Raw genomic sequence first — 27194 nt, forward strand, 5'->3', positions numbered from 1 at the left:
CGCTGCTAGTTTTTAGGCTCTTCAGATATATTTAAATACAAGCAATGCCACCAGGAGGATTGCAAAAATTGTGCTAATTTGTCTTTCTGACTGTCTAAATTCTCATTTAGAGGTGATGCCAAAATCCTGTTGTGGATGGGAGCTTAAAAATGACCCTTTTTCCCCCTTCCCAGGCCTTGCTCCCCCTACCCTGCCAGGAGCAAATGAGAAGTGAGGCAAAGTCAAGAAGGAATCAATTGCACACATCGCAAAGACAGTGGTGGTTTCTCATATTTATTTCTCTGGTTATAAAAGTAATACATGAAGAGCACTGGATCTAAGCAGGCCACTTGCTTCTCAGAACCCCCACTTCCTCATCTGGGAAGAGGATAAGGAGCCCCGCTTGGCCCACTCCAGAGGGCAGTGTGGATCGAACGAGATAACACAAGAGGAGCACTGTGTAAACCGGAGAGTGCTCACAAATGCAAGGGGTAGTGTCTCCACTCTTGGCTGAGGTAGCACCAAGGTCCAAGCTCCTGTCCCACCCCCAGCCCCTCATACACACACAAAAGCCTTGGTTTGATGGACTCAGAGGAGGGGTCAAACAAATCTGCCTCAAGCCTTGCCAGATGGGGTCTCGCTGGGGCCCTTCCAGAACCGGGCATCAGCCGTGGCCAGCTGGGTGAGGACCTGTTCCAGCTCGGGCCCGTCCTCCGGGAAGCGCTCAGAGAAGGACTGGATGAGGCCAGCAGCTGAGGCCTCATACTCAAGAAGCTGCACATCTGAGCCTGGGGAGGAGACAGAGAAAAAAACAACAGCAGGAAAAGGTCTTAATAGGAAAACAGAATCAGTTATAATCATAGGAGCAGCCAGTTCTTCCCTGGGCTCTTACCATGTGCCAAAAATTGTGCACAATGCTTTATCTAATTTAATGCTTACAGTAACCCTGTGAGGAAGGAAATGTTAAAGGGGGAGTGGTCAGTGAACTGCATTCATCCATTCCTTCATTCACTGAAGATTTACTCCTGTGCCATGTTAGTTGAAACAGACACAGTCCTTTGCCTCCAGGAGATCACAGTCCAGCAATTGCTTCTCTCTGTTTACTGTGGGATGCTGGGCAATATTCTCAGCCTCTCTAGGCCTCAGCGTCCTCATCGTTAAAGTGGGGGCAAACACAGTACCTCTTCTCTCAAGAAGGTGTGGTGATTAAATACAATTGTGCATCATGTAGATGTTCAGCAAGTGCTATCTACCACTGGCATCATTATCTCTGAGCCCATTTACCCATCTGTTAGATGGGGCTATTCCAAGAGAACCATTCAACTCATGGGCTGTTCTCGGGATCCCCTGAATTCTCATGAGAAGCATTTCCCTCAACACACTTCCACTATTCTACCCACTCACAGCATTTTGTACTCTGTGGCATCATGGGATGTGCATAGCTAGAAGCACAGGTCCAAGTTCAAATCCTGGTTCTGCACCTGCTGTGTGATCTCAGGTAAATACACAGCCTCTCTGCCTCAGTTTCCAGATGAAAAATGAGGATAACAACTTCCTCTCATTAGGTTGCTGGGAGTCAATCCATGGAAGGTTTTTACCCAGTGACTGGCACATGGAAGTTTTCAAAAGTTAGCTATCATCATCACCACCATCACCACCACCACCTCTGAAAATCCAAGCTGTTCTTCAGGCATAGTTTAACCATCAGTTCCTCCCCAGAACTTTCCCTCAAAGGCAGACATGCTCTTCTCTTAAGTGTTCAGACCACTGTTTGTACAACTGGTATGATCATTTCTGTCTTACTCCTAATAGACTGAACTGCAAGAGGTGAGGGCCTGGTTCCAATCCAACTCACTTCTCTATCCCCAATGGGCCACACAGGGCTGGCAGTGGTGTCCCTGTAACGAGCACCTCTTAGTACCCGGCATGACTCATCCATTCCCTCATCAGACGGGCGTTGAGCACTCCTGTGTGCAGGCTTGGGGACACTGCTCCTGCTGTCATGGAGATGAGGCATACGGGAAAGTGGCAGAGTGCCGGGTGCATGAAGGGATTGCTTTAGGTTGAGGGGTACAGCCTCTCCCAGGAGATGCCATTTAACAGAGACCCGAATGACCAGAAGGACCAGCCAGACACGGATCTGGGGGAGGACTGTGCCCACAGAGGGGACAGTGAGTGTAAAGGCTACAAGACCAGGTGAGCTCGGGGTCTAGAGAGTTGGGAGGCTGCAGTGAGCCAGGGAGAAGGGGTCAGGGGTCATGCCAAGTCCTAGGGAGTCCCTGCAGTAGGCAGTAGAGCTGGGAATAAGCTTCTTAAATGCTTTTCCCTCACCAGTAGGAGGTAATTATTGCATTTAACCCTCACAACTGCCAGTGACTGAGGGAGTGAGGAGGAGATGCTCTTAGTTTGACCACTGGCTCCACCAGTAAAAAGCTGTAAGCCTTGGGCAACAGACTCTGCCCAACTATCTCCTTATCTGTAAAATGGGGATAATAAAAATACCTACCTTACTGGGTTATTGTTAGGATTTGAGGGTTAATCCATGGAAAGCACTTAGAACTTGAAGGCACTACTTCACTCAGATTCACTGCAGGATTGTCAGCCTGCAATCTACACTGGCTTTATGAATGAAGACACCAGAGCCCAGAAAGGTTAAATGACCAGGCCAAGGTTGCAGAGCAGTTCTGAGGCTCACACTCTAATCAGTGCACAGCACCACCTCTCCTCAGGTGCCTCACATGGCAGGTGCTGGGAAAGACAAATCAAGGGGTGAGAGGACGTGAATGCAGCAAGGTGCTGGGACCCCAAGGACAAACGGTCCAAGCAGGGCACAGACAGGATGAGGGTCTTTGGACATGCAATCACATGAGAAGCGAGAGGGATCACGGAACTGCTCATCTCTCTCCCGGGCTCGGCCGAGTCACACTGGCCCATGGGTTCCACCTGGCCCACTGGGACCCAACTCGCTGCCTCACTGACCTTGCTCCCGGGAACCTGGAGGGCCCAGTTCTCAGGTACCATGCCTGACTTCCCCATAAGCCCAGAGCCTGTGTTCCCCCAGCCTCCGCTCCACTGGCCTGCCTCAAACCCGTTGCTGTCTTTCAAGCAGCATGACCCTGCGTGTGCAGGGTGGTGGCGTGGGGAGAGTGGTAGATGCCGAGGTTTTAGTCTGAGGTTTGGCACAGGGTGGAATGGCAGAAAGGGAGAGAGGCAGGAGCCACCCCAGCTAGCCTTTTTCCAGCCTGGGGTCAACGCCAGGCCTCCTTCGTGCTCCTGTAATACCTTGCATGGCCCCCAACCAAACGGGTCTCAGGAGGGCATTACCTTCAAGACGAGTGTTAGGCTGAACGATGAGCTTCCGAGATTCCTTGCGGAGCAGCACTGTGTCCCTGAGGGTAAGGAAGGACTCCGGGGGTGCATCCGTGACCGCCGCATAGCCCTCATAGAAGGCCCGGCCTCCGGCAACATCCCCTGTGGACTTCAGCACCTGTGGGAAGGCAGAGGAGTTAGTGCCTCTGATGGGCACCCAGCCTGCATCCGTCCACAGGGCTTTGCCAGGGGCCACAGCTGATGGTGCCCAGCCCTAGACGGTATCTGCTCTCATGTAGGTTACTGAGCTGAGGCCCTGAGAAATGCAGGTGGAGTGCCTGGTACATGTAAGTGCCCATTAAAGTGACTGTTAATGTTTCTCATTTGATTGTCTCATTTCAGTGATAGACAAGGAAGACATTACCACCACTTTTTTTAATAAAACATTTCACATACAAAATAGTATAAATGTTATGAAGAACAGTTACGACACCTGTACACCCACCACCCACCTTAAGAGTTAGTGTAGCTGCCCCCCTGGAATGCCCCCTTCCACCCCCTATTTGAGCAAACAGTCCTCAATTCTGTGCTGATTATTCCCTATTCCCTTGTCTTCCCTGAACTCTACTCTCCACCATATATGACTTCATTTTTTTCTGGATTTGTGATTTGCTTTTTTCTGCTCCAGTTATGTTTGAGAGCCATTGGTGTGGATGCAGCTATAGTTCATTCACCCTTAAACATACCCCAATCCAGTGTCTTCCACTGTTGATGCGGAACTTGTAGATTTTGCCACCAGCGGCACTGTGGACACCCCGTACGCCTCCTGAGGAACAGGGGCAGGTTTCTCCAGGACAACCGACGGTCCGGAGGGCAGGTGAATGCTCAACCTTCAAGGACTCTTTCTCAAAGCTGCTGCACCAGTTTATACCCCCCAAACAGTGGGTGGCAGTCTTTTCTGCTCAGCATACCAGCTTGGGGTTGGCAGTTTTTCATTTTTGACCAACTGGGGGGTATAAAACTCATGTGGTTCAAGTTGTGTTTCCCTGGTTCCCAACATGAAGAGGATTGAACATCTCCCCACAAAGTGGTGATTTTTCTTCTGTTCGGGTGTTTTGCTTATTTTTCTGTTGGGCTGTCTTTTCTTCTTTGTCTTTTTAAGTTCTTTATATATTTAGACACTAACTTTTTGTTAACACATATGTGGTAAATACCCTCTCCTAGCTTAACATTCGGCTTCTCACATTCTTTATGGCAACTTAAGATGACTAAAAGTTATTCATTTTCATTGAGTTATAACTAACAGAATATTATATTAGTTTCAAGTGTACAGCACAGTGATTTAATGTTTTTATACATTATATAATGATCACCTCCACGGGTCTAGTCACCCTCTGGCACCATAGAAAGTTATTACGATCTTATTCACTGTATTCCCTATGCTGTATATTACATCCCTGGGGTTTATTTATTTTATACCTGGAAGTTTGTACCTCTTTATCCCCTTCATCTAGTTTCCCCTTCCCCCGAGCTCCCTGCCCTCTGGCAACCACCAGGTTGTTCTCTGTATCTATGAGTCTGTTTCTGTTTTGTTTTGTCTTTTTTTTAGATTCCACATATAAGTGAAATCATAGGGTACCTGTCTTTGATTTACTTCACAAAAGTTATCTTTAATGATGTTAAAGGGATCAATCTTTTCCTTGATGGCTTGTGCTTCTTGTGTCTGGAGAAATTCTCCCTCACCCTGAGGTCATAAAGATAATCTCTCAGTTTGAATCTTTGCCTTTCACATTTAAACCTTTCACCTCTCTGGGACTGGTTCTGTGTGTGGAATAAGGCAGAAATCCATTTGTTTCCATAAGGATAATCCACTCTCCCAGCCCCGCTCACTAAGCCGCCCCTCCTTTCTCCAGCGATCTGCCATGCCACGTCCTTCATAAACCAAAGTTAATGCCTGCTTTTTGGTTCTGTTCCACTGATCAATTTGTTTTTTTCCCACCCCAGGACCACACAGAGCTGAGTGATCTTAGAATATATTTTGATATCTAGTGGGGCAAGTCCCCCAAACTCTTTTGCCTTAGGAACACCTTGGCCCTTATTCTTATTCATGGGCCTTTATGCTTCCATCTAAATTTTACAATCAGCTTGTCCAGTTCCATGAAAAACCTTATTGGCACTTCATTCAAACTTGCTCAACTCTTTTATGAATTTCAACAATTGTTCACTGAATCTTTTGGCATGTCTATACAGACAGTCATATCTGCCAAATAATGTGTGTTGTTTCTTCCTTTCTAATGCCTAAACTTAATTTTTCTTGTTTCCTTCCAAATGCTGGGAACTTTGTACACTGTTGATCAGAAGTCGAAATAAGGAGCATTTTGGACTTGTTCCTGATTTTAAAGAGAATCTTTTAGTGTTTCAACAGATGGCATTTACTGTATTTTAATTTTTTGAGACACTTTATCAGTAAAGAAAATTCTTCGTAATGCTGCATTTTCTCAGTGTTTTTATCATAGATGGATATAAATGACTTTCATAAATTACTTTCAAGAGCTTTTTCTAAAGCTATGGTATGATCATGGCTTTTCTCCATTAATCTATTAATATGGTGATTTTCATAAATATATTTCCTAATGTTAAATAAACTTTGTTTTCCTGGGATAAACCCAAGTTGGTATTTTCTGGATTTGGCCTGCTAAGATTTTGCTTAGAATTCTGGTGTTTACATTTTCCTCTCTTGAACTCTGATTTTGGTCAAAGTAGCATCATAAAATGAGGTGGAGAACATTCCTTTTCTGTTATCTGAAAGAATTTATGTAAAATTGATATCATCCGCTATTTGAACATTTAGTAGGATTCACCTATCAAACTCTCTGCTTAGCAATTTTTATATGAATATTTTAGACCACTGATTTAACTTATGTAACAGCTATAGGACTATTCAAGTTATCTATTCATCTATTTGTGAGTCAACTTTAATACATTTTATTTTTCTAGGAATTTGTCCATTTCACCTAAGTTGTATATTTTATTGCCATAAATTTCTGCTACCTGTGAAGTTATGTACCCTTTAAAATTTCTACTGTTATTTGTGCCTTCACTCTTTTTCTTGACTAATCTTGCCTGACGTTTGCCAATTTTATTAGCTTTTCAAATCATCAACTTTGGCTTTTTGGTCTTCTCTGTATTTCTATTTCGGGTCACTTGTGTCTGCTCTGACATCCGTAATTTTCCTTCTTCAACTTTCCATATTTCCCTCTCTCCACTGAACTCTTAAACTTGATGGATTTCTGAATTGGGTCTTTAATCAGTTCTAGGAAATTCTTGGCCATTATCCCTTCTAATACTCCCTCTCCCTCCTTTTCTCTCCCCTTTCCTCCCAGAACCTTGGTTTATGTACATCAGACTCGTTCACACTCTCCTCCATGTCACTTAACCTCTCTCACATTTTCTATCTTTGTCTTTCTATGCTATATGCTATGTAATTTATCTCCAGCTGTATCTAAAACCTGTTTGACCTGCTTATTTTTGGTTTCAGTGATTATGTAGTTTATTTTTGGGCATTCAACTTGGTTCTTTCCCGAATATCTGACTTTCTGTGGGTCTGATCCTTACTTCATCTGCCAATTTGCAAGGGGCAAAGCAGGACTACTACTAGGGTTCCCTCCAGGTAAGCCTCCACCTCTCAGACCCAGGGTTAGAATGACTTTCCCTAGCTCTGGGGTAAATAAAGCCAACTGGGAACTCCTGGAGGAAAGTTACAGAGAACGTCTCACCTTTCCCTCTTCCCCGTGGCACTTAACACCCTAAAAGTGCTGAACACACCTTCATCAAGCTGATGTGTTAGACCCCAGCGGCTTAACCCAGACAGAGAGCTGGCAACATGGATGCAAGTTTATGGTATCATAAACCTGACTAAGGCAGTACAGGTATTAGGGAGCAGGCCCAGCAAACCGGAGAGTCAGGCCATGCCCAAATGCCCCAAAGTCCAAACGTCCAAGTGCAGTGGCTGCTGCTCACTTCCAGCCAATTTTTTACATAGGACTTGAGCCTATTGATGTCAATCCTTCCAAGCCAGAAATACAGATTTATAACCAACTTTGCCAATTTTACCAAGATGGGCCAAAGGTGAGCAAAAATTTTGACTGTGTTTGTGACTGCTGGCTGAAGCCTTTCCCTGTGGAAGTGCCTTCCTTCATCTTCCCCGCTTGCTGTCTCCTTGCTGCGCTCCTGGCTTTTATGAAGAGGCTGATAGAAGAAACAGCCACACCAAGAATGCTTCCATATTCCGTTATCTTCTTTAAAATGATTGCTGAGGACACTATCTGATCTGCTGAATGATCCTTCCTGTACAGAGACCCAGACGGTTCAGTCTTTAAAGTGGAAAGTTCTATGCTTGTGCAATACTCAGTCACAGTTCATTATTGGCCTAGGATTTGGCAGATTTGATTCCTTCATCTGGTGACTTATTATTATTATTAATAAACTGTTTTGGAATAATTTTAGATTTATAGAAAAGTAGCAAAGACAGTACAGAGTTCTCATATAACCCACACTCAGTTTCCCCTGTCGTTAACATCTTATGAAATTGGTACATTACTAACTAAACTCTAGGCTTTGTTTAGATTTCACTAGTTGCCCCATTAATGTTTTTTTTTTTCTGTTCCAGAATCTCATCCAAGACACCACATTGCGTTTTGTGTCTAATGATTTTTAATTTCTAATTTTATCTTACTTTAATGGTTTGGGGAAAGTTGGGGTTCCTGTGTCCAGGATCCTCACCTGAACCTAAACTACTTGATGATGTTAACTGGCTACTGCTTCCGCACCCATGGGCACTAAACTATTACTGACTGAGTCACTATATAAAGAGCTCTGGCCAGTGCTCTGGGCGGAGACAGAGACATAGGAGGATTATAGAACTGCAGACTGTTGGAAGCAGAGGTAATTCTAGTGCTCGACCTATCGCCAGGAGAACAAGCCGGGTAATAAACCCTTTCACCCCAAGAACGTTCCATTGTCATTCCCTGGTCTCACTGAATCCATAGTGAACTTGCCCGGGGCTGAAACCCATTGGCAAGCCAAATGGCCAAATGCATATATTTTATGGAAAAATGCCTTAAATCCTTTCTGGAAATAGGTGGGAGTATAATCATCGAGAGATATTTGCTGAATTGAAGGCTGGGCCTTCTACAGATTAACAGCCAGCAGGTCCCTGTTCTGATGGAAATTACTGAGCTGTGAAGAGTGCATTCTCAGGGGTCCTCATACTTTGCTGGGTGTCAGAACCACCTGGCAGGCTAGTAAACATGCAAGTTCCCGGGCCTTATTCTCAGAATTGCTGAATCATGCGGTCTGGGGTGAGGGCCTGAGAATCTGCATTTCTAACCTCCTGGGAAACACTGCTGGTCCTGGACCACACTGCATGTCACAATGACTTGGATAACACAACATTCTATTTGCTCAGTTCCATGTATATGTTGCTTTCATTTAATTCCTGCCAGGTAAAGCAGGCGATGCATCCCATTTGACAGATAAGAAAAGTGGGGCCCAGCAAGGCCAAGTATGATGCCCCAGTTCACAGCTGATTAGATTTGGGAGGGAAACCTGTGCTGACACTGTCCTTTCCTCCTTTCCTCACCAAACTGCAGGCCTGCCTCTGTCACTCAGCCCACCAAGCTCACTCCAGTCCTAAGACCAGCCCTTGTGCTTTCTGTTTCCCCTGCTCTCAGATCTTCTTGCAGCTGGTTCCCCTTTGGCACTCAAATTCTAGCTTAAACGCCACCTCATCCAGGAAGCCTTCCCTGATCACCCAGGTTACGGTGACTCTATTCCTTTCCCCTCCAATCTCACTTGCTATCACATCACCACATTTTATTGTCTTTACAGCTCTCATCATGATTTAAAACTATCTCAGTCACTTACTGTTTACATGTTTATTGTCCACCTTCCTTCACTACAGTATAAGAAATTGTTTGCAGCTGGTTCCCAGTGCCTGGCACATGGTAACATTTGGCATACAGATTCATCAAATGAGTGGATGAATAAATGAATAACAGATGAGTTTATGGGGCACTGTTAGAGAGCGTGGAGATGGGGTGAGGCTGGAGGGAGCCTCCAAGGCGAGAGGCCTCCACTTACCTGGAGTCTCTGCAGGAATCGCTCCAGGGCGGGCTTGCCCACAGACCGGATCTTGCTGCGGTCAAGGTGGACCCGGGCATCCGGGCGCCCATCAGAGCCTGTGGTGGGAGTGACAGTAACGAGTCCCTCGCCAGCCTCCAGCAAGACCCTCAGGATCACAAACCGGGCCTGCATGTGGGCCTGCCAGGGTCAAGGAAAAAGGAATCATTTGTGGCCCCGAGATAAGACATATCAAGAGCATGGCCCAAGGCCTGATATATGGTATATTCTGATCAACTGTCAATTATTGTTACTGTTTTACTTCCCCGACCCTGTGAGTCTTTTTCTGCCTATTCTTCTCCCCTCAAATGTCTCCTCCCTTTTCTGCTCACTGGGGAGGAAAGGCTGCCCTGGGAGACAGGGAGGCCATTTCTAGGCAGGACCCAGGACCCTTGTTATCCCCCCACGCCCTTTGCTGCTCTAAACCCCATCATGATGACAGTAGTTACTCCCAGGGTCCCTTCACCAGGACCCTGAGCACTTTCTCCTCCACGATCTTATCTGCTTTCAGCATTGAGACCAAGTGGGCCCCATTATCCCCAGTTTACAGACGGCAAAACAGAGGCCCAAAGAGGTGAAGTAACTTATTCAGAGTCACACAGCTGGTAAGGGAGAGCAAAGACTCAGACCTAAGTTTCCTGACTGTAAAACATGTGTCCTTTTGATAACATAATATTGCCTCCTCAAATCACACTTACCTGACTTTCAAACGCTTTTCTATTGCTTGCCTATTTCCATGTCGGTCTCAAAACCAGTCTAGCCCAATAGCTCTGGAGGCAGAATGCTTGGATTTCAATCCTGCCTTACCAGCAAGTTACTTAATTTCTTTGTGCCTCAATTTCCCCCTTTCTAAAATGAGGACAATGACAGTACTTACCTCAAGGGTTGATACTGGGAACAAGTGAGTTAAATCAGGTAAAGTGTTTAGAACTATGCACGGCACAGAGTAAGTTTTCTGCAAATCATCTACTAGTTGTAAAATCACCTCATCCGATTCATCCTCAAGGTCGCAGGGAGACCTATTACTCCCATTTCATAGACAGGGTCACCGAGGCTCACAACAGTGCTGTGAATTGCCCCCAGAAGCGGTGGAGGCTGGGATTAAGCTCGGTTCACGTGCCTCAGATACAGTTTGTCACGTACTAGAACCCTGATCTTGGCCCTGCGGATGCTCCCTTCAACCCCTTGGGGCCCCACCTGTCTCCAGCTGGAGGCCTCAGGGGTGTAGAACTCCAGAGCAAGCAGCCCAGCCCGAACCATGTTGAGCCAGTTCACGTAGATCACATCTTCCGCATCAGCCCCCTCGAAGCCAAAGATCCTGTGGGGGCAGGGGCAGTCAGAGGCTGCCTGGGCCCTGCCCTCCCTGCCAGCACCCCACCCATCCACAGAGGAGGCCCACCCCCCAGGCCTGCTGCTCATACTCCAGCACTTGGGGGTTGAGGCAGAGGTAGAGGCCCACGCTTTCAGCCCGGCACTCTTCGTAGCTGGAGGCAATGGTGCTGAACTTGCTGTCCCAGGTCTCCCCACTCCGGTACCAGCTCTGAATCTGGGAGGGGAGGCCCAGGAAGCAGGCTTAGGGGTGGCTGCCATTCTGTCAGTGCCCACCCTCCCAGCACCCTGGGGCTCTGCTGAGCGGCCCTCACCTGCTCCCCCGTCTCTGGGTTGATTACTGTCTCCTGGTCAAAGTTGAACGCTCCTTTCTCATCCTGCAGGAGTGTCAGGAACATGGCGCACATGAGGGAAAGGTGCCCATGCCCCAGATTAGCCTTCAGCCCTGGGACCCAAGGGCCTGACGAGTGGCTCAGAAAGGTGACCGGGGAGCAGCAAGCAGATGGCAAGGGCAGCAGGTCCGTCAACATAAACCGCTGCATCCAACCTGAGTCCTGTGACACCGCGGCCCTCCCGGAGCCCCTGGCAATTGGAAGGGCCAGAGCCACTGCCCCACTGCACAAGAGGACACTGGGGGCCAGAGAGCAGAGAGACTTGCCCAAAGTCACATGAAGACCCAGACCCCAGAGATGTCCTGGTCGGGGGCCAGAAAGCCCGGCTCCATGCCCCCAGTCCCCTCCCATGCTGGCGGAGGCACTCGGCACACGATCCTCGGCTTCCATCAAGCATCAGCTTTACGGTCCGTTCCATGTACCAAGTGTCTTTCATGCACCACACATTCAATCCACACAGCTACCCTCCAGGGAAGTCTCTCCTATTGCCCCACTTCACAGAGGAAGACATGGAGGCTCAGGGACTAGGAGCCCCAAAGTGTAATGTGAGCACATAACCTCCAAGCACAGTCCTTTAATACTAATGCCCATCTCCAGAGGGCCTGCTGTGTCAGGCAAGCCCAGGTACGTTTGTTCCTTGTAACATCCCACCTGGTAGGGGTCAGGAACCCCATTTACAGATGGGCCAACTGAGGCTCGTGAGGGGAACTGACTTGTCCCAGGCCAGAGTGGCCACATTTGTCCCCACTGCCCTGTGACTTCAAAGCCCCCAGCAGCTGCTCTGAATCCTCCTTGTGTCCTCGCCCCAGTGCCTCATCTGAGGTCATCTGCACAGCGCCATGCTGGGGGTCCATGATGGGCTCTTTCCGGCCTGCCAGAAAGGCTGTCTTTTTCATATTCCCTGAGTGGGTATCAAGCGGACTCCAGCCACTTCGACCAGGTGGCAGAAAGGGGCTGCTCTGCGGAGAGGTGGCTCCCCGTAATACCTGGAGAGGTACAGGCTCCAGGAAAAGCGGTACAAAGACAGACAGTGCTGTAGCCTCAGGCTGGGCCACCTCCCAGCCTCCCTGTCTCCAGGGCTTTCTAAGCCACGCCCTCAGGGCAGGCGTCCGAGACTCGGGCCAAACAATTCTACCTGTGCCAAAGACTGTGGTGAGGGGTTCCCAGCTGGACTCTCCTGCAGGCCCCTCTGCAACCACTCGATCCTCAGGGCTGGGCAAGACAGGGACATCCCCAGTGACTGCCACTTCCCTACCTGGCCCAAAGCCTCTGGCAGGCCATGCCCACTGGAGGGAGCAGCTTCACCCCCAGGGAGGTCTGACGACACGGGGTCCACTGGCCAGTTCTCACCTGCACAAAGAGCTTGCCGCTGCCGTGGCCCAGCAGCTCGTGCAGTCCCACCTGCACATCAAAGGAGGGCCCCTTCCAGCGGATGTACAGGTCCTGCCAAGACAGAGAGCCCTGCTGTTCACTGTCCCCGCACAGCACGCAGCCTGCCAACTCCCCCTCTGCCAGGCCATCATAATGCACATTCGATAGAGGCCTACTATCGGCCAGGCCCCACACCGAGCACCACACGGCCCATCTCACCCTTGTGACACCCCTGGAGGAAGGGAGGCCTCCAATGTGACAGCTGAGGAAACACGCTCCCCAGTCCCAAGGCCAGGAAGTGGCAGGGCAGCCGGGAAGTGGCAGAGCCAGGACCAAAGCAGTGTTCTTTCCTTTCCCCTGCACTGGACAGTCTGCCTTCCTGGGTCAGCCGGGCAGGCCATGCCCACCCTGACCTTCGGGCTGCCAATGCCCACCTTGTCATCCTCCTCCAGGAAGGTAAGCTTCTCCCGCTGCGTGGCATAGGCCACGGCCAGCACGTTCCCCAGTGACACATTCTTAAAGCCTTCCATCTGCCTCAGGTCATCATCTGCAGGAAAAGGCGGGAAGGGTAACAGGGAAAAGGGGCAAAGGTCAAGGGTCACAGACAAAATGAACAGGCTAAGATGGTGAACTGAGCAGCAATTTGTGGCCAGCATGAGTGTGTGGAGGCGGACAGAGCGACTCTAAGCAGACACTCCTGGGGGTTCAGGGGACACAGTCACGGTGGGACGGACCAGGCCTGGGGAAGCTCACAGTTGGGGATGTTGATGCCAGCAGGGATGCCGGAGCCAGCGAAGGTGAGAACATCCAGAGAGGTGAAGTCGGGGCTGAGGAACTTGTCCTTCTCGAAGGCTGGGGGCCAGGGCAGCTCCTTCAACAGCTGCTCTGCACTTGCTACCAGCCACTCAAACTTGGCACTCATGGCTTTGTTCACCATGGCCACAAAGCCTGCAGGGGAGGGAAGGGGAGGTTGGCCGGGTAGGGGAGGGATCCCACCTCCCACCCTTTCCTCAACCCCCTACCCCTCCAGCCATCACGTATGTACTGGATGCTTGTACACCATGACCCTGTGCTGGCCACTGGGATGAACAGTGACCCAGGCCTGGGCTCTGCCTTCATTAAAGTCACTGTTTGAGGTGGGTGGGGGTAGAGAGAAGGCCTCACCGGGTAACATCTGAGATGGACCATATAGAAGTTTTGGGGAGTACCTAGGGGTGGTGGGGAAAGGACCAGATTCCCAGTGGAAGGGACCACATGAGCAAAGAAAGATGCATTTCCCTTTGGAGGAACTGTGAGCTGTCCTGCACAGCTAGAGCATCTGGCTGTGAGGCAGAGTGAGGCTGCTGCACCAAGGCTAGGCCTGTGCCTTTTAGATCTAAAGCAGTTCAAGTTCCTAGCTCAAAGCAGTGTTTCCGAAGTTGCACTCCACAGGAAACAGTTTCTACGAGAGCCTTCATAAACAAAGAGCTCTCTGGTGAAATAAGTTTGGGCAGTACTATATAATTGATCTCTAAATACTTAGAGGTTCCTAAGGCACTGCAGAGTCCTGCAGGCAAGACCCCTTGCTGCTTAGCACTGAGCCCTTCTTGGTGTAATTCCTGTTACCCCTGCATGGGCTGTACCTTGGAAAGGTCTGGCCTAGACTGCTGCCTGGTCAGGCTCTTGAGCAGAATGGGTTAACCTTTCCAAGGGTGGGGCTCTGCAAAGTCTCTCTGTCTGGATCCACTGTACCAGGCAGAATTGTCACACCAGGCCAGGAAAACAGGATGATTAAAATAGCAAAGAAAGGAAGGCAACCGAAATGTCCAACAGTCAGAGATTAGGTAAATAAGTTAGGGGGCAGCTATATAACAGCACACAAGGCAACTGTCAGATGTGTAGTACAATGTCAAATGTCAGGGAGAATTATTTATGATATATTGTGAAATTATGCAATTACTAAAAAGAACATGGCAGGTCTGTATGTACCAGTATGAAGATATCCAAGACGTATCAGTAAGTGAAGAAGCAAGTGGCAGAACGGTATGTAGAGTATAATCTCATTTACCCAGATGAATTAAAAGTAGCATGTGAGTGTGTGCATGTGCTTGCTTAAACAAAGGTCTAGAAGGTTTGTGAACTCTGGTGACGCCTGGAGGGAGTGACATGGAGGGTAGCAAAGGGGAGATTTCACATTTTATCCTACATACTTGCGTACTGTTCCAGTTACAACAAACAGGGATTTTTAAATAGCATGCACATACGCATGTTTTTAAACATTTATAGCTCTATATAAAAACAAAAGATAAAATGTATACTCCAAATTTCAACCATGGGGTGGGTATGATCACAGCTTCTTTTTTTCCAGTATTTTCAAAATTTTTGGCCATCAACTTCTCTAATAATCACAATGAGTTACGTATGAGGGGGTGGAGGCACTGAGATCAAAGAGCTGTGGCCTCTGAGGAGGCCCTGGGGTCTCAGCCCTTGGAACAGGCCTGGTGGATCAGAACCTGGGCAGGAAAGCTGCACGGATGCACACCTGTCTCCCCCAAAGCCCCTGCACGGCCTGCCCCACGTTCCTCGTCGCTGGGCCTGCATGTAGGGGCTCAGATCCAAGCCCCTGTGGGCTGCTGGGGCTCTCCTCTCTCCTCCTGGGTAACCTCTGGCTTTCAGTGGTTGGATGCTCCAGACTCTACATCTAGGTGCTGGGAGGATAAGGCGTGGCAGGAAGAATCCTCAGGCTGGATGCCCGGCCTTGCATAGGTGGGTCTCCAGGGAGTGTGGGCATGAGGGATGAGGCAGCCTGCCACCTTCCCTGGGATGACAGTGGCCAAGTAAGGCTGACAGTCATAATGTGAATTACACCCCCACTCACCCAGTGCCTTTTATGTGCCTGGCATTGGGCTGAGTAGTCTGCACCTAACATGTCACATCCCCAGACATCCAAAGGGACTGGCTGATGCTCAGAGGCGGGGTTAGTTGCCCCAAGGTAGGGTGAATGAAAAGCGGGCTTGGAACGGAGGGAGTCTGTGCTGGGACCAGACACCAGAGGCAGCACAGCAAAGCTGCTCAGAGCCACATGCCTCGTCTGGGCCATACACCAACTGCCCCTCAGTTCCCATGTCCGCGAAGGGAGGAAAGAAATCCCTGGGCGATGATGGCGTCCAAGGAAGCTAACACAGTAAGTGCCCAGGGCACGGCAGATCCTCAACGCGGGCTGTCGTGATTGTTTCCAGCACTGCTGAGGTGGAGAGACCTGCGGGACAGGGTAAGGGGTCCCCGCCTGACCTGCCTCCTCCTAGAAGTTACCTTCAAACTCTCCACGGGAACCAAAGGGGTCTCGGTAGCTCTCGATGAACCCGATGTAACTGGGGGAGAGAAGGGCAGAGATGGAGGAGGGGTGACAGGAGGGGGCAGGGCAGGGGCGAAGGTGGGGCGCCGCACCTCTCCACGATGGGGCCTTTGTCCTGGATCCAGAAGCGAGAGCCCCTCTTATGGGCCTCAATGGAGCCCTGGGTGAAGCTCTCTATGTACTGGGCCAGCATCTGTTCCTGGCGGCTGTTGGCTGCACATGCCTGGGCATGAACAGGGGTCAGTCAGCCTCAGGCCACCCACCCATGCCCATATCCCGTTTTGCTACCCCCAGGGGTCCAGAGCCCACACGCCTTGGCCCCAGCCAGCCAACCCTACCTTGGCCTTCTCCAGGTGCTCCACCACCTTCTGAAGAATGGGTGCATAGTCCCCGCGGGTCACCTGGAAATGGCTCCCCTGGAATTCATAACTCTTCAGCTTGGAAGTCATTTCAGAATCCAGAGGAGGCTCTGACGGAAGAGGGATCGCTCAGGGAAAAGGTTAGCATAAGACACCCCAGAAGGCATCTCACCCTTTTAATATAAGATCTTCAATGGCTCCCTATTACTCATCTTCAAAAATATATAATTATGTACCATGAGATGTTATAAGTTAACATGTGTTAACTCATTTGAGCCTCACATCAACTCTGGAGGGAGAAGGAAATGATTATCTTCATTTTAAAGATGAAGAAGAAACAAAGGCCCCAAGAGGTAAAGTCAGTCTCTAAGGTCACACACAGGCAGCAAGTGGCAGAGAGGGATTCAAACCCAGTGTGGCAGACTGTATTTTAAAAGATAATCATACCCTAAATATAATCACAAAGGGCCTTATAAGAAGGAGGCAAGAGGGTGAAAGGGAGGTAGAAGTGATGAGAGGAGAAAGAAGCTGGAGTTGTGGGGAAGGGGACATGAGCCAGGGGACGCAGGCAGCCTCTAGAAGCTGAGATGGGAGAGCTTTTCTGCAATTCCAAGTCTGTTTCCTAACAGACTTCCTCCAAGGCTCCAGAAGGAATTGCAGTCTTGTTTTAGACTGGACCCCCCAGAACTACAACAGAATAAATTTATTGTTGCTTTATGCCACTAAATTTGTAGTGATTTATTACAGAAGCACCAGGATACTGATACATTATTGTATTTTGTACTTTTGTCTCTGACCAAATGTTGTATTGTTGTCTCTGATCAATATAATATACTACTTCTAGGTTATACGGGGAAAAAAAAAAGATAGCCATGGTATCTCCCATCTGCCATTTCCCAATGTGACTTCTCCCATCAGGATGTGAAGGACACTTACATTCCCTCCTCTTGAGCCTGGGCAGGCCTGTGACTACAGCAGAAGTGATGGCACGTGACTGCTGAGGCTAGGTCGTAAAAGGTGACAGCTGCCGCCTGGCTCTCCGGGAGCCCGGTCACCATGAGCAATGTGAAGAAGCCACATGAGGTATTCTGACGGACAGCCCTAGCCTCCAAGACTCCCAGCTGAGGACTCAGACATCATCAACTAGACACGAGCTGTTTGTTACACCACCATAGGTAACTGATACACTCAGGCAGCCTGGCTCCAGAGCCCCTCTCTTAACAACTGTCTATACCACATCCTGTACTCTGAGTACAGGTTATAGTCCGGTGTGTTTTACTTCTATACCCTTGAACCAATATCCTTTTCCCAAGTCAAACCAAACTGCTAGCTAATTCCAAAACTTTCCCACCACCCTGCTTGGGCTCATGCTGTTCCCTCACCCAGGAGTCCAGTCCCCCACCCATCTTCATTTATTCACACACTGAGTATCTACCAACCACTAGCCACTGGGGAGACAATAGTGAGTGAAACACACAGTTCCACAAGGAGCTCAGAGTCAACAGAAAAATAACTGGGAAAATCCTGGGTGTGTTGATGGGAAAAGAGAAGGGCCTGGACTTAGTTATGGGAAGACAAGAAAAGGGTCTGGAAAAGGTGATGTCCAAGCATGGCCTGAATGGGAGGTGTTCATCCAGTGAACACCTAGAGGGAGGGATTTCACAAGGGAGGGAGGACATTTCGGGTAGGAAGCAATGGGTAAAGGCCTAGAGAGGGCATGTGAGCACACTGGGTTCTCAGGGACCTGCAAGTTGCTGAGCATGGCTAGGCACAGAGTTTAAGTGAGAGGCTAGGGGTATATGAGACTGGGCCTGGGAGGTCAGTGGAGGAGGAGGACCAGGTTACAAAGGTCTCACAGGGGCATGGATGTTTCTGTCCATACTGCATCCATTTCTCCCTTACCCGGTAATAGACCCCAATTTCCCTTTGAGACTCCCCCATCACTACCACCTCCTTTTCCGATGGTAGGAGGGACTGACCTCATCACCTGGCTCCAAGATAGGCTTATGACCAGATCTAGCCAATCAGTGATTGGCCCTTCACCACAGGGACTGGTTCACAGATAGAGATGGGACTCATAACAAAGAAGCCAGGGCTACTCCCAGACCTTATGAAGAAACTCCTAAGAGCAAAGGGCCCTCTTTCTGCTGGGATAGCCAGGCTGGTGGCTCATAGGCCCTCTGTGGGAGCAGCCTGCTGTGGATGAAGTCAAAGAGAGCCAAGCCAAGAGATGGAGAGAGAAATTTCTGAGAATACTGTCTGGGCAGCTGGATCCAGCTATGCCTGAAGCCATTACACTCCAGCTTCACTATCCAAGCCTATAAAGTCCCCTTTTGGTTTTGGCAAATTTGAAATATGCTTCTTCACCTGTAACCAGAGTTCTGAATGATGGGGCCCTCTGAGGGGTGGATTTGGACTTTACCCTGAGGATACTTTGAGAGATATTTAGGAAGCAGAGTTTAGTGTGTTTACCGTCCGCACCTTTCTATATTCTCCACAATCTCTAAGACATATCTGATCACCTCTTCCATTAAGCCTTCGCTGACGTGCAGTTTGGATTTCTCCTCTAGGCTGTCATGGGATGCATGATCCAGCCTCTACCCCACTGCTTACGTGGACTGCTATCTTCTGTAGCACTGCCTGGAGGATGGGGACCATGCTCAATACATGGCTCCCATCAGAGGCTTACAACAGTGGCGTTTTTCAAGTGGAACGGAACCCCTCTCCCTGCCTCCATGTCTTTCCCCTGTATCTTTACTGCCATGCCAGCACTGGGGCTGGGAGTGCTCACTGCGCAGGTACCACAGTACGCTGAGCACGGCACAGAGCAAGGCACCCAGAAAGGCTTGGACCAACATGTGCCTTAACTATTATAACTGTTACTATTCCCTGCGGCTACCCCCTCTGCAGTTGCGGCCCCCTCCACCCTGGTCCCAGAATGCTCAGGAGGGAGTGGAAGGGGAGTGTGAAGCAGCTCACCTGTGCCAAGCACAGAAGCCAGGCGCACCACATAGCAGGGCTTCCCATCCTGGTCAACCTCTTTGAAGAGCCGTGTGTTGTAGGCACTGAGGTTCTGGAAAAGACCAGGGCAGGGGTTTGGGGAACAGCAAGTCCAGAGTGGGCTGTGGGGTGGGAGGTGGGAAAGTGGGTCTCACCAGGGAGAGAAGATACAGAGGAAGAGCCAGCCAGGTGGGCTGGGATGGGGCGAGCAGGGTGGGCGGGCCAGGGCACTCTCCCACTCTGCTCAGCACCCCGAGCACTAACTTCTACTAAGTGCGTGACCTCAGCTAACCCAGGGCTGCATGAAGCGGACCCCGTTTCACAGACACGGGGACAGGTCACACAGCTGCTGAGCAGCTGAGCGGGGAGGCAAACCTGACCAGTGGACAGAGTCCAGTGGGAAGTGGGTCTCACGTTCTGCCTCATCCTGCCCTGAGGCTGTCAAAGGACCTATTAGCCTGGGTGGGGAGCGGCGGCTCCCTCCCCGGCACATGTAGAGCCAGGCTGACTTTACACAAGGATTCCCAAGTCCCGGCAAGGGCCCAAGATGCCCGGGTCTCTCGGCCCAAGCTGAGACCCAGTGGTGGGCACCAGTGGCGAGGGGACCCCATCAAACCACTGTCCCAAGTTCCCAACCCCCAAACCTGTGAGTCCAGAAAGTCCTGGGCCAGTTTGGCATCTTCCATGGTACAATCCCCAGAGAAGTAGGTGGTGATTCCCTGTGGGGGCAGAGGACAGGTGGGAAAGAGGAGCTGCTGAGGTCAGGGGCCGCAGGGTGGCCGGTGGATCCCGTCCCAGGGCATCCTCTCTGGCCCAGGCTTCCTGCACCTCCTCAGCAGCCTTAATCCCGGCCCCCTCCATCTCATTCCAGGTGAAAAAATTGTAACAAACAAATAGAGGCCCGCCTCCAGCCTTCCTGCACCTCTGCTCCAGCCTCTCACAAGCTGTCCCTTACCCCACAGCTCCAAACAGCCTCCAGAGGTGGGAAGCCTGCCCCTCCTTTCCCATCTTCCCTTCCTCAGCCCCCTCCAGCTCTCGGCTCTTCTCCCTTCCTTTCTGCATACAGCATCCCGAGACGTCAGAACTGGGAGGGCATTTAGAAAGCATGCCATCCAAGCTGCTCCCATTTTACAGATGGTAAAACCGAGGCCTGTGTGGGAAACAGCTTTGCCTCAAGAGTGTGAGGCAACACCCACGGCCTCCCCACTATGCACCCTCCCCTGCACACCAGGTGGCCTCCAAGGACACCCTCCACTCCCCTGTATGGTTGGGAGCCTCACCTCCTTCCCTAGTCCAAGGTGTCGAAGCCTCGGCTCCAGAGAGAACATGAGCTCCCCACAGGCTTGCCAGAGGCCCCTGACTTCTTCTGGGTGCTGCTGAGCAGCCTTACTCCCCAGGATCACACGTTCCAGCTTCTCCTGCAGGGGAAGAGGTCATTGGCTCCGCCACACCACCCACACCTCCACATCCACTCCCAAGCTCTTCCCCCAAGTCTAAGTAAGACCTTCTGGCCCCAAGTGCGGTCCGTGGACCAGCAGTATTCGTATTGCCTGAGAAATGTCAAACTTCAGCCCCACTGCAGACCTGCTTAACCAGACCTGCATTTCAACAAGACCACCAGGCAACCCGGGTAGAGTCAGGGCTGAGAGCCCTCAGTAGGAGCCACCTCTGCCCCAGATGGCTGGAGCCCCACAGTCCTGGGGAGGGACTCCCTGTGCCCAGGCTTCTCCACTGTCACTGGTGATGACCAACAGGCTCATTCTGGCAGTTCACAGCACTGCTGCCGTTCGCTGCCCAGAAAGCACGCTGAGGGGGAACCACCGCACTTCCTTTATGTGAGGCTGCGGCAGCTCGCAAGGCTGGGTGGTCCACCCAAGGTCACATAGCCCGGCAACGGGGTCAAGGCTCCATTGAGTCATCCCCCCGACCCCCACCAGCCCCGCATTCCCCACCTTCCCCAGCCCACCTCGCTCGGCTCACCTTGGGCAGGCTGGGAACAAACTTGGTGTCACCGAAGGACTTGTAGTTGCCCATGTTGGAGTACACACCCGCCGCATAAACCAGGAACGCCTGGGGGAGGGAGCATCAGAGACCTGGAGGCCCAGCCTCCCCCGCCCCAGGGAGGTTCCTTCCAGAGAGGTTAATACCCCGGAGGGACTAGTTCGGGAGAGGTGGAGAAATCTGGGAGCCGCATCCAGACGCCAGAGGCCCAGTCCGGCCCAACATACTTTCACAGATGGATCTTCACACACCCACCATCCGCCCAAACTGGTCTCAGCAGCACCAACATCTAAGCGCCCACCCATCTCTGTTCCTGCTACGCCCAGCACCCTCCCACCCAACTGCAGCCATCCCATAAGACCTTTGAGGCCCAGTTCAGACACCACTGCCTTCAGCAGAAATCCTGTCCCCTGCTCCCAACCTGACAGGCAGCCGGCACGGGAAGCATCGAACGGTACAGCTGGAGGGCCTTGGTCATCTACTCTATGGTTTTTGCTGACAAAAAATGTTTCCCTTCCTCTGGCAACAAGACTTCCTCCTGGGAGGGGGAGGGACCTCCCTTCTGCCACTCCAGGGGTGGGCACAGGCCCAAGCTGGCTACCCAGGCAATTTCCCAGTGTTAAAGAGCCTCTCTTTTAGAGTAAGAATCATCAAGCCTGCAGCCCCTGGAGCTCCTTACTAGAATGAGGGAAGATAGCTGATAGAGATGAAGACTGCACAATGGTATCACTGAGCCCCTGAATCTAGCCATGCCTGAAGCCTTCCTAGCCCTGGACTTGTCAATTATGTGAGCCAGTAACTCTCTTTTTTTTAACAGACTTTATTTTTTAGAGTACGTTTAGGTTCACAGAAAAACCAAGCACAAGGTACAGGGATTTCACATGTACGCCCTGCCCCCACATCCACCAACCTCCCGCATTATAACATCCTATACTACGTGGTACATTTGTCACAACTGAACCTGCACTGACACATCACCAGCCAAAGACCATAGTTTACATTAGGGTCACTTGGTGTTGTACATTCTATGGGTTTGGATAGATGTATGATATATACCCACCATTATGTATGCTACATTGCCTGTATTATACAGTCGTTTCATTGCCCTAAAAATCCTCTGGGCTCCACCCTTCCCCAATGCTTGGCAATGACTGACCTTTTTATTATCTCCATAGTTTTGCCATTTCCAGAATATCATATAATTGGAATCATACAGTACGTAGCCTTTTTAGATTGGCTTCTTTTACTTAGTAATATGCATTCAATGTTCTTTGTGTCTTTTCATGGCATGGTGCCCCATTTCTTTTTAGCACTGAATAATATTCCACTGTCTGGATGTATCACAGTTTACTGGTTCAGCTATTGAAAGACATCTTGGTTGCTTCCAAATTTTGGCAATTATGAATAAAGCTGCTAAAACATCCATATGCAGGTTTTGTGTGGATGTTTTCACCTTGGTAAACACCAGTGCAATTGCTGGATCATACGGTAAAAATGTTTGTTTTGTGAGAAACTGCCAAGCCATCTTCCAGTGGCTGTATAATTTTGCATTCCCACCAGTAATGAACAAGAAAAACTGTACTTCCACATTTTTGCCAGTGTTTAGATTTTGTTGTCAGTGTTCTAGATTTTGGCCAATCTAATGGATGTGTAGTGATATCTCATCATTTCTTTAATTCGCATTTCCCTGACATACTACGTGCAGCATTTTGTCATGTTTATTTGCGATCTTTGTGTCTTCTTTGGTTAACTACCCTGGTTAAGGTCTTTGGCCCATGTTTTAATCGAGTTGCTTGTTTTCTTATTGTTGTTTTAAAAATTATTTGTATATTTTGGATAGCAGTCCCTTCCTTATCAAATGTATCTTTTGCAAGTAGTTTTTCCATCTGTGACTTATTCTCTTGACAGTGTCTTTCACCAAGAAATTTTTCATTTTAATGAAGCCCATCAATTATGTCTTTCATGGATTATACTCGGTGTTACACCTGAAAAGTCATCTCCATTCTGAAGGTTTAGAGTTCCTCCTATGTTATCTTCTAGGAGTTTTATAGTCTTGCATTTAATATTTAAGTTTGTGATCCATTTTTAATTAATTTTTGCAAAGGGTATAAGGTCTGGGTCTAGTTTTTTTTTTTGCATATGGATACCTAGTTGTTCCAGTGCCATTTGCTGAAAAGGCTATTTTTTGCTCCATTATGTTGCCTTTGCTCCTTTGTCAAAGATTAGTTGACTGTATTTATGAGGTCTATTTCTGGGCTCTCTATTCTATTCTATTGATCTATTTGTCTATCCTTTTGCCAATACCACACTGTGTGGATTACTATAGCTTTATAGTAAGTCTTGAAATCTAGAGGTACCAGTACTCCACAACTTTGTTCTTCTTCTCCACTATTATGTTGGCTATTCTGGGTTGTTTGCCTCCACAAAGTAACTTGCTGAGATTTTGATTGGGATTGCATTGAATCTATAGATCAAGTTTGAAAGAACTGACATCTTGACAATATTGGATCTTCCTATCCATGAACATGGAATGCCTCTTTGCTTACTTATTATCTTTCATCAGAGTCTTACAGTTTTCCTCATATAGGTCTTGTACATATTTTGTTGAATTTACAATTATTTCATTTTGGGGGTAGTGCTATTAGAAATGGTATTGTGTTTTAAATTCCAAATTCTACTTTTTTATTCCTGGTCTGTGATGGACTTTTGTATATTAACTTTGTATTCTGCAACCTTGCTGTAATTGCTTTTTTAGTTTCAGGAGTTTTCTTTTCAATTATTTTTGGTTTTCTACATAGGTGGTCATTTTATACATGAACAAAGATGGTTTTATGTTTTCCTTCTCAATCTTTTATTTCCTTTAATCTTATTTTTAACATTAGCTGGGACTTCCAGTACAATTTTGAAAGTAGTGGTGAGAGGAGATAGCACTGCCTTGTTTCTGATCTCAGTTTTTCACCATTAAGTATGTTAGTCATAGGTTTTTTGTGGGTAGTCTATCAAATTGAGGAAGTTCCCCTCTATTCCTAGTTTACAGAGTTTTTTTTTTTATCATGGATAGATATTGGATTTTGTCATAGGCTTTTTCTGCATCTGTTGATATGATCATATGACTTTTCTTCTTTAGCCTTTTGATGCAATAGATTACATGTCTTTATATTTTCAAATGCTGAACCAGATTTGCATACCTGGGATAAATCCTATTTTGTGGTGTATAACTTTTAATACATTGTTGGGATTCAATTTGCTAATATTTTGCTGAGGATTTTTGCATCTATGTTCATGAGATATTGGTCTGTAGTTTTCTTATTACGTCTTTGGTTTGGGTGTAAGATTAATGCTGGCCTTATAGAATGAATTAAGAAGTATGTCCTCTGTTTCCCTCTTCTGAAAGAGATTATAGAGAATTTATATAATGTCATTCTTAAATATTTGGTAGAATTTACCATGAACCCATCTGAGCCTGGTGTTTTCTGTTTGGGAAGGTTATTAATTATTGATTTAAGTTCTTTAATGCTATGGGATTTCTAGTGGTGTCCTTTCTTTCATTTCTGAAATTAGCAGCTTGTGACCTCTTTTTTCTTAGACTGGCACTAAAGGTTTATTGATTGTTATGGTCTGAATGTCTGTGTCCCCCTGCAAATTCATATGCTGAAACCCAACACCCTAAGTGATGGTAGAAAGTGAAGTTGTGGGGAGCTGAGTGGGTCAGAAGGGCACAGCTCCCGTCACTGGGATGAGTGCCCTTATGAGAGACCCCAGAGAGCCAGCTCGCCTGTTCCACAATGTGAGGACACACTGAGAAATCAGTCTGTCACACAGAAGAGGGCTTTCACCAGAACCTGACCATGCTGGTACCCTGAACTTGGACTTCCAGCCTCCAGAACTCTGAGAAATAAATGTCTGTTGTTTAGAAGCCACTGGGGCTGTGGTATTTTGTCATAGTAGCCCACATGGACTAAGATTTCCATTTTATTGATCTTTTCAAACAACTAGTTTTGGTTTCTCTACTTATTTCCTGTTTTCAATTTTATTGATTTCTGCTCTAATTTTTATAATTTCCTTTCTTCTGCCTACTTTGGATTTAATTTGCTCTTCTTTTTCTAATTTCCTAAGGTGGAAACTTAGATTATTGATTTTAGATTTTTCCTCTCTTCTAACATATGCATTCGATGCTATAAATTTCCCACTAAGTGCTGCTTTCACTGCAGCTACAAATCTGTTTTCATTTCATCTAGTTCAAAATATTTTAAAATTTCCTGAGATTTTCTTATTTGACCCAAGTATTACTTAAAAGTGTTTAATCTCTAAGTATTTTGAGACTGTCCAACTACCTTTCTGTTAATGATACCTAGTTTAATTCTATTCTGATCTGAAAGCAGATCAAAATTATTATTTCTATTCTTTGAAATTTGTTACCATGTGTTTTATGGCCCAATATGTTGTCTATCTTGGTGAATGTTCCATGTAAGCTTGAGAATATGTATTCTGCTGTTGTAGGATGAAGCAAAACACAGATGTCTATTATAACCAGTTGGTTGATGGTGTTGTTGAGTTTAACTCTATCCTTACTGATTTTCTGCCTGCTGGATCTGTCCATTTCTGATAAAGGAGTATTAAAGTCTCCAACTGTAATAGTGGATTCATCTCCTTGCAGTTCTATCAGTTTTTGCCTCACATACTTTAATGCTCTTTTGTTAGATACATACACATTAAAGACTGTTATATATTCTTGGGAACTGAACCTTTTATCACTGAGGAATGCCCTTATTTATCCCTGATAAATTTCCAGGCTCTGAAGTTTGCTCTTTACAAAATTAGTATACTTTTCTTATTAGTGTTGGTGTGGCATATCTTTCTCCATTCATTTACTTTTAATCTATGAGTGTTTATATATTTAAAGGGAGTTTCTTACAGACAACATGCAGTTAGTTGGGTCTTTTTTGATTCACTCTGATCGTCTGCCTTTTAACTGATACATTTAGACCATTGATGTTCAAAGTGATGAGTGATAAGGTTGGATCAAATCTATCATATTTGTTACTGTTTTCTATTTGTTGTCTTTATTTTTTGTTCTTATTTTTGTGTTCCATTCTTTTTCTGCCTTTTGTGGTTTTAATGGAGCCTTTTATATAATTCCATTTTCTCTCCTTTCTTAGCATATCAGTTGTACTTCTTTTTTATTTTTATTTTTTTTAGTGGTTGCCCTTCAGTTTGTAACACACCTTTACAACTAATCCAAGTCCACTTTCAAGTAACATTAATACTATTTGATGCATAGCTAAGTACCTTATAATAACGGAATATTCCTAATTCCTGCCACCCCTCCCTTGTATCATTGCTGTCATTTATTTCATCTATATAAAAGCATACATACGTATATATATATATATATATATAAAACATATATAAATACACATAAACATAAGCATACATACATAAACACATTGGTCCTATTATTACCTATTATTATTTTGAACAAACTGTTCTCTCTTAGGTCAATAAAGAGTCAGAAAAATAAAAGTGCTTATTTTATTATCACTTATTCTATCTCCAATTCTCTTCCTTTCTTACGCAGATCTGAGTTTCCGACCTATATCATTTTCCCTCTCTAAAGAACTTTTTAAACATTTCCTACAAAACAGGTCTACTGACAACACATTCCCTCAATTTTTGTGTTTCTGATAAAGTCTTTACTTCTTCACTTTTGAAGGATAATTTCACAGGGCACAGAATTCTAGGTTGGTGGCTTTTTCTCTCAACACTTAAAATATTTCAATCCACTCTCTTCTTGCTGCATGGTTTCTGAGAAGGTGGATGTAATTCTTATCTTTGCCCTTCTAAGGGATGATTTTTTTTTCCTCTGGCTTCTTTCAGGATTTTTTTCTTTATCTTTGATAAAGTTTGAAAATGGCATTTACTATCCTGCTTGGTGTTCTC

At 47.5% G+C, this 27194-nt stretch overlaps 1 protein-coding gene across 4 annotated transcripts in view; it reads right to left on the reverse strand.

The window, feature by feature from the left end:
• Window positions 1-257: 257 nt before the first annotated feature.
• DPP3 (dipeptidyl peptidase 3) overlaps window positions 258-27194 on the reverse strand; it is a 30965-nt gene continuing 4028 nt past the window's right edge. For 3 of the 4 annotated variants that reach the window (XM_036930082.2, XM_036930075.2, XM_057506866.1), the window contains exons 3-18: window positions 21234-21323; window positions 20534-20671; window positions 19898-19972; window positions 19233-19326; window positions 16233-16363; window positions 15987-16117; window positions 15852-15910; window positions 13314-13508; window positions 12995-13107; window positions 12540-12632; window positions 11112-11174; window positions 10890-11014; window positions 10666-10786; window positions 9430-9609; window positions 3304-3466; window positions 258-767 (exon numbers count right to left, since the gene is read on the reverse strand). In XM_036930082.2, coding sequence (XP_036785977.2) covers window positions 595-767; window positions 3304-3466; window positions 9430-9609; window positions 10666-10786; window positions 10890-11014; window positions 11112-11174; window positions 12540-12632; window positions 12995-13107; window positions 13314-13508; window positions 15852-15910; window positions 15987-16117; window positions 16233-16363; window positions 19233-19326; window positions 19898-19972; window positions 20534-20671; window positions 21234-21323 — 1944 coding nt within the window. In that variant the 3' untranslated portion in view covers window positions 258-594. Of the gene's footprint in view, window positions 768-3303; window positions 3467-9429; window positions 9610-10665; window positions 10787-10889; window positions 11015-11111; window positions 11175-12539; window positions 12633-12994; window positions 13108-13313; window positions 13509-15851; window positions 15911-15986; window positions 16118-16232; window positions 16364-19232; window positions 19327-19897; window positions 19973-20533; window positions 20672-21233; window positions 21324-21615; window positions 21715-27194 lie in introns of those variants that run through there. The other variant, XM_036930111.2, reaches the window with a different exon arrangement.

Source organism: Manis pentadactyla, chromosome 9, assembly GCF_030020395.1.
Source record: "Manis pentadactyla isolate mManPen7 chromosome 9, mManPen7.hap1, whole genome shotgun sequence".
Classification (NCBI taxonomy): domain Eukaryota; kingdom Metazoa; phylum Chordata; class Mammalia; order Pholidota; family Manidae; genus Manis; species Manis pentadactyla.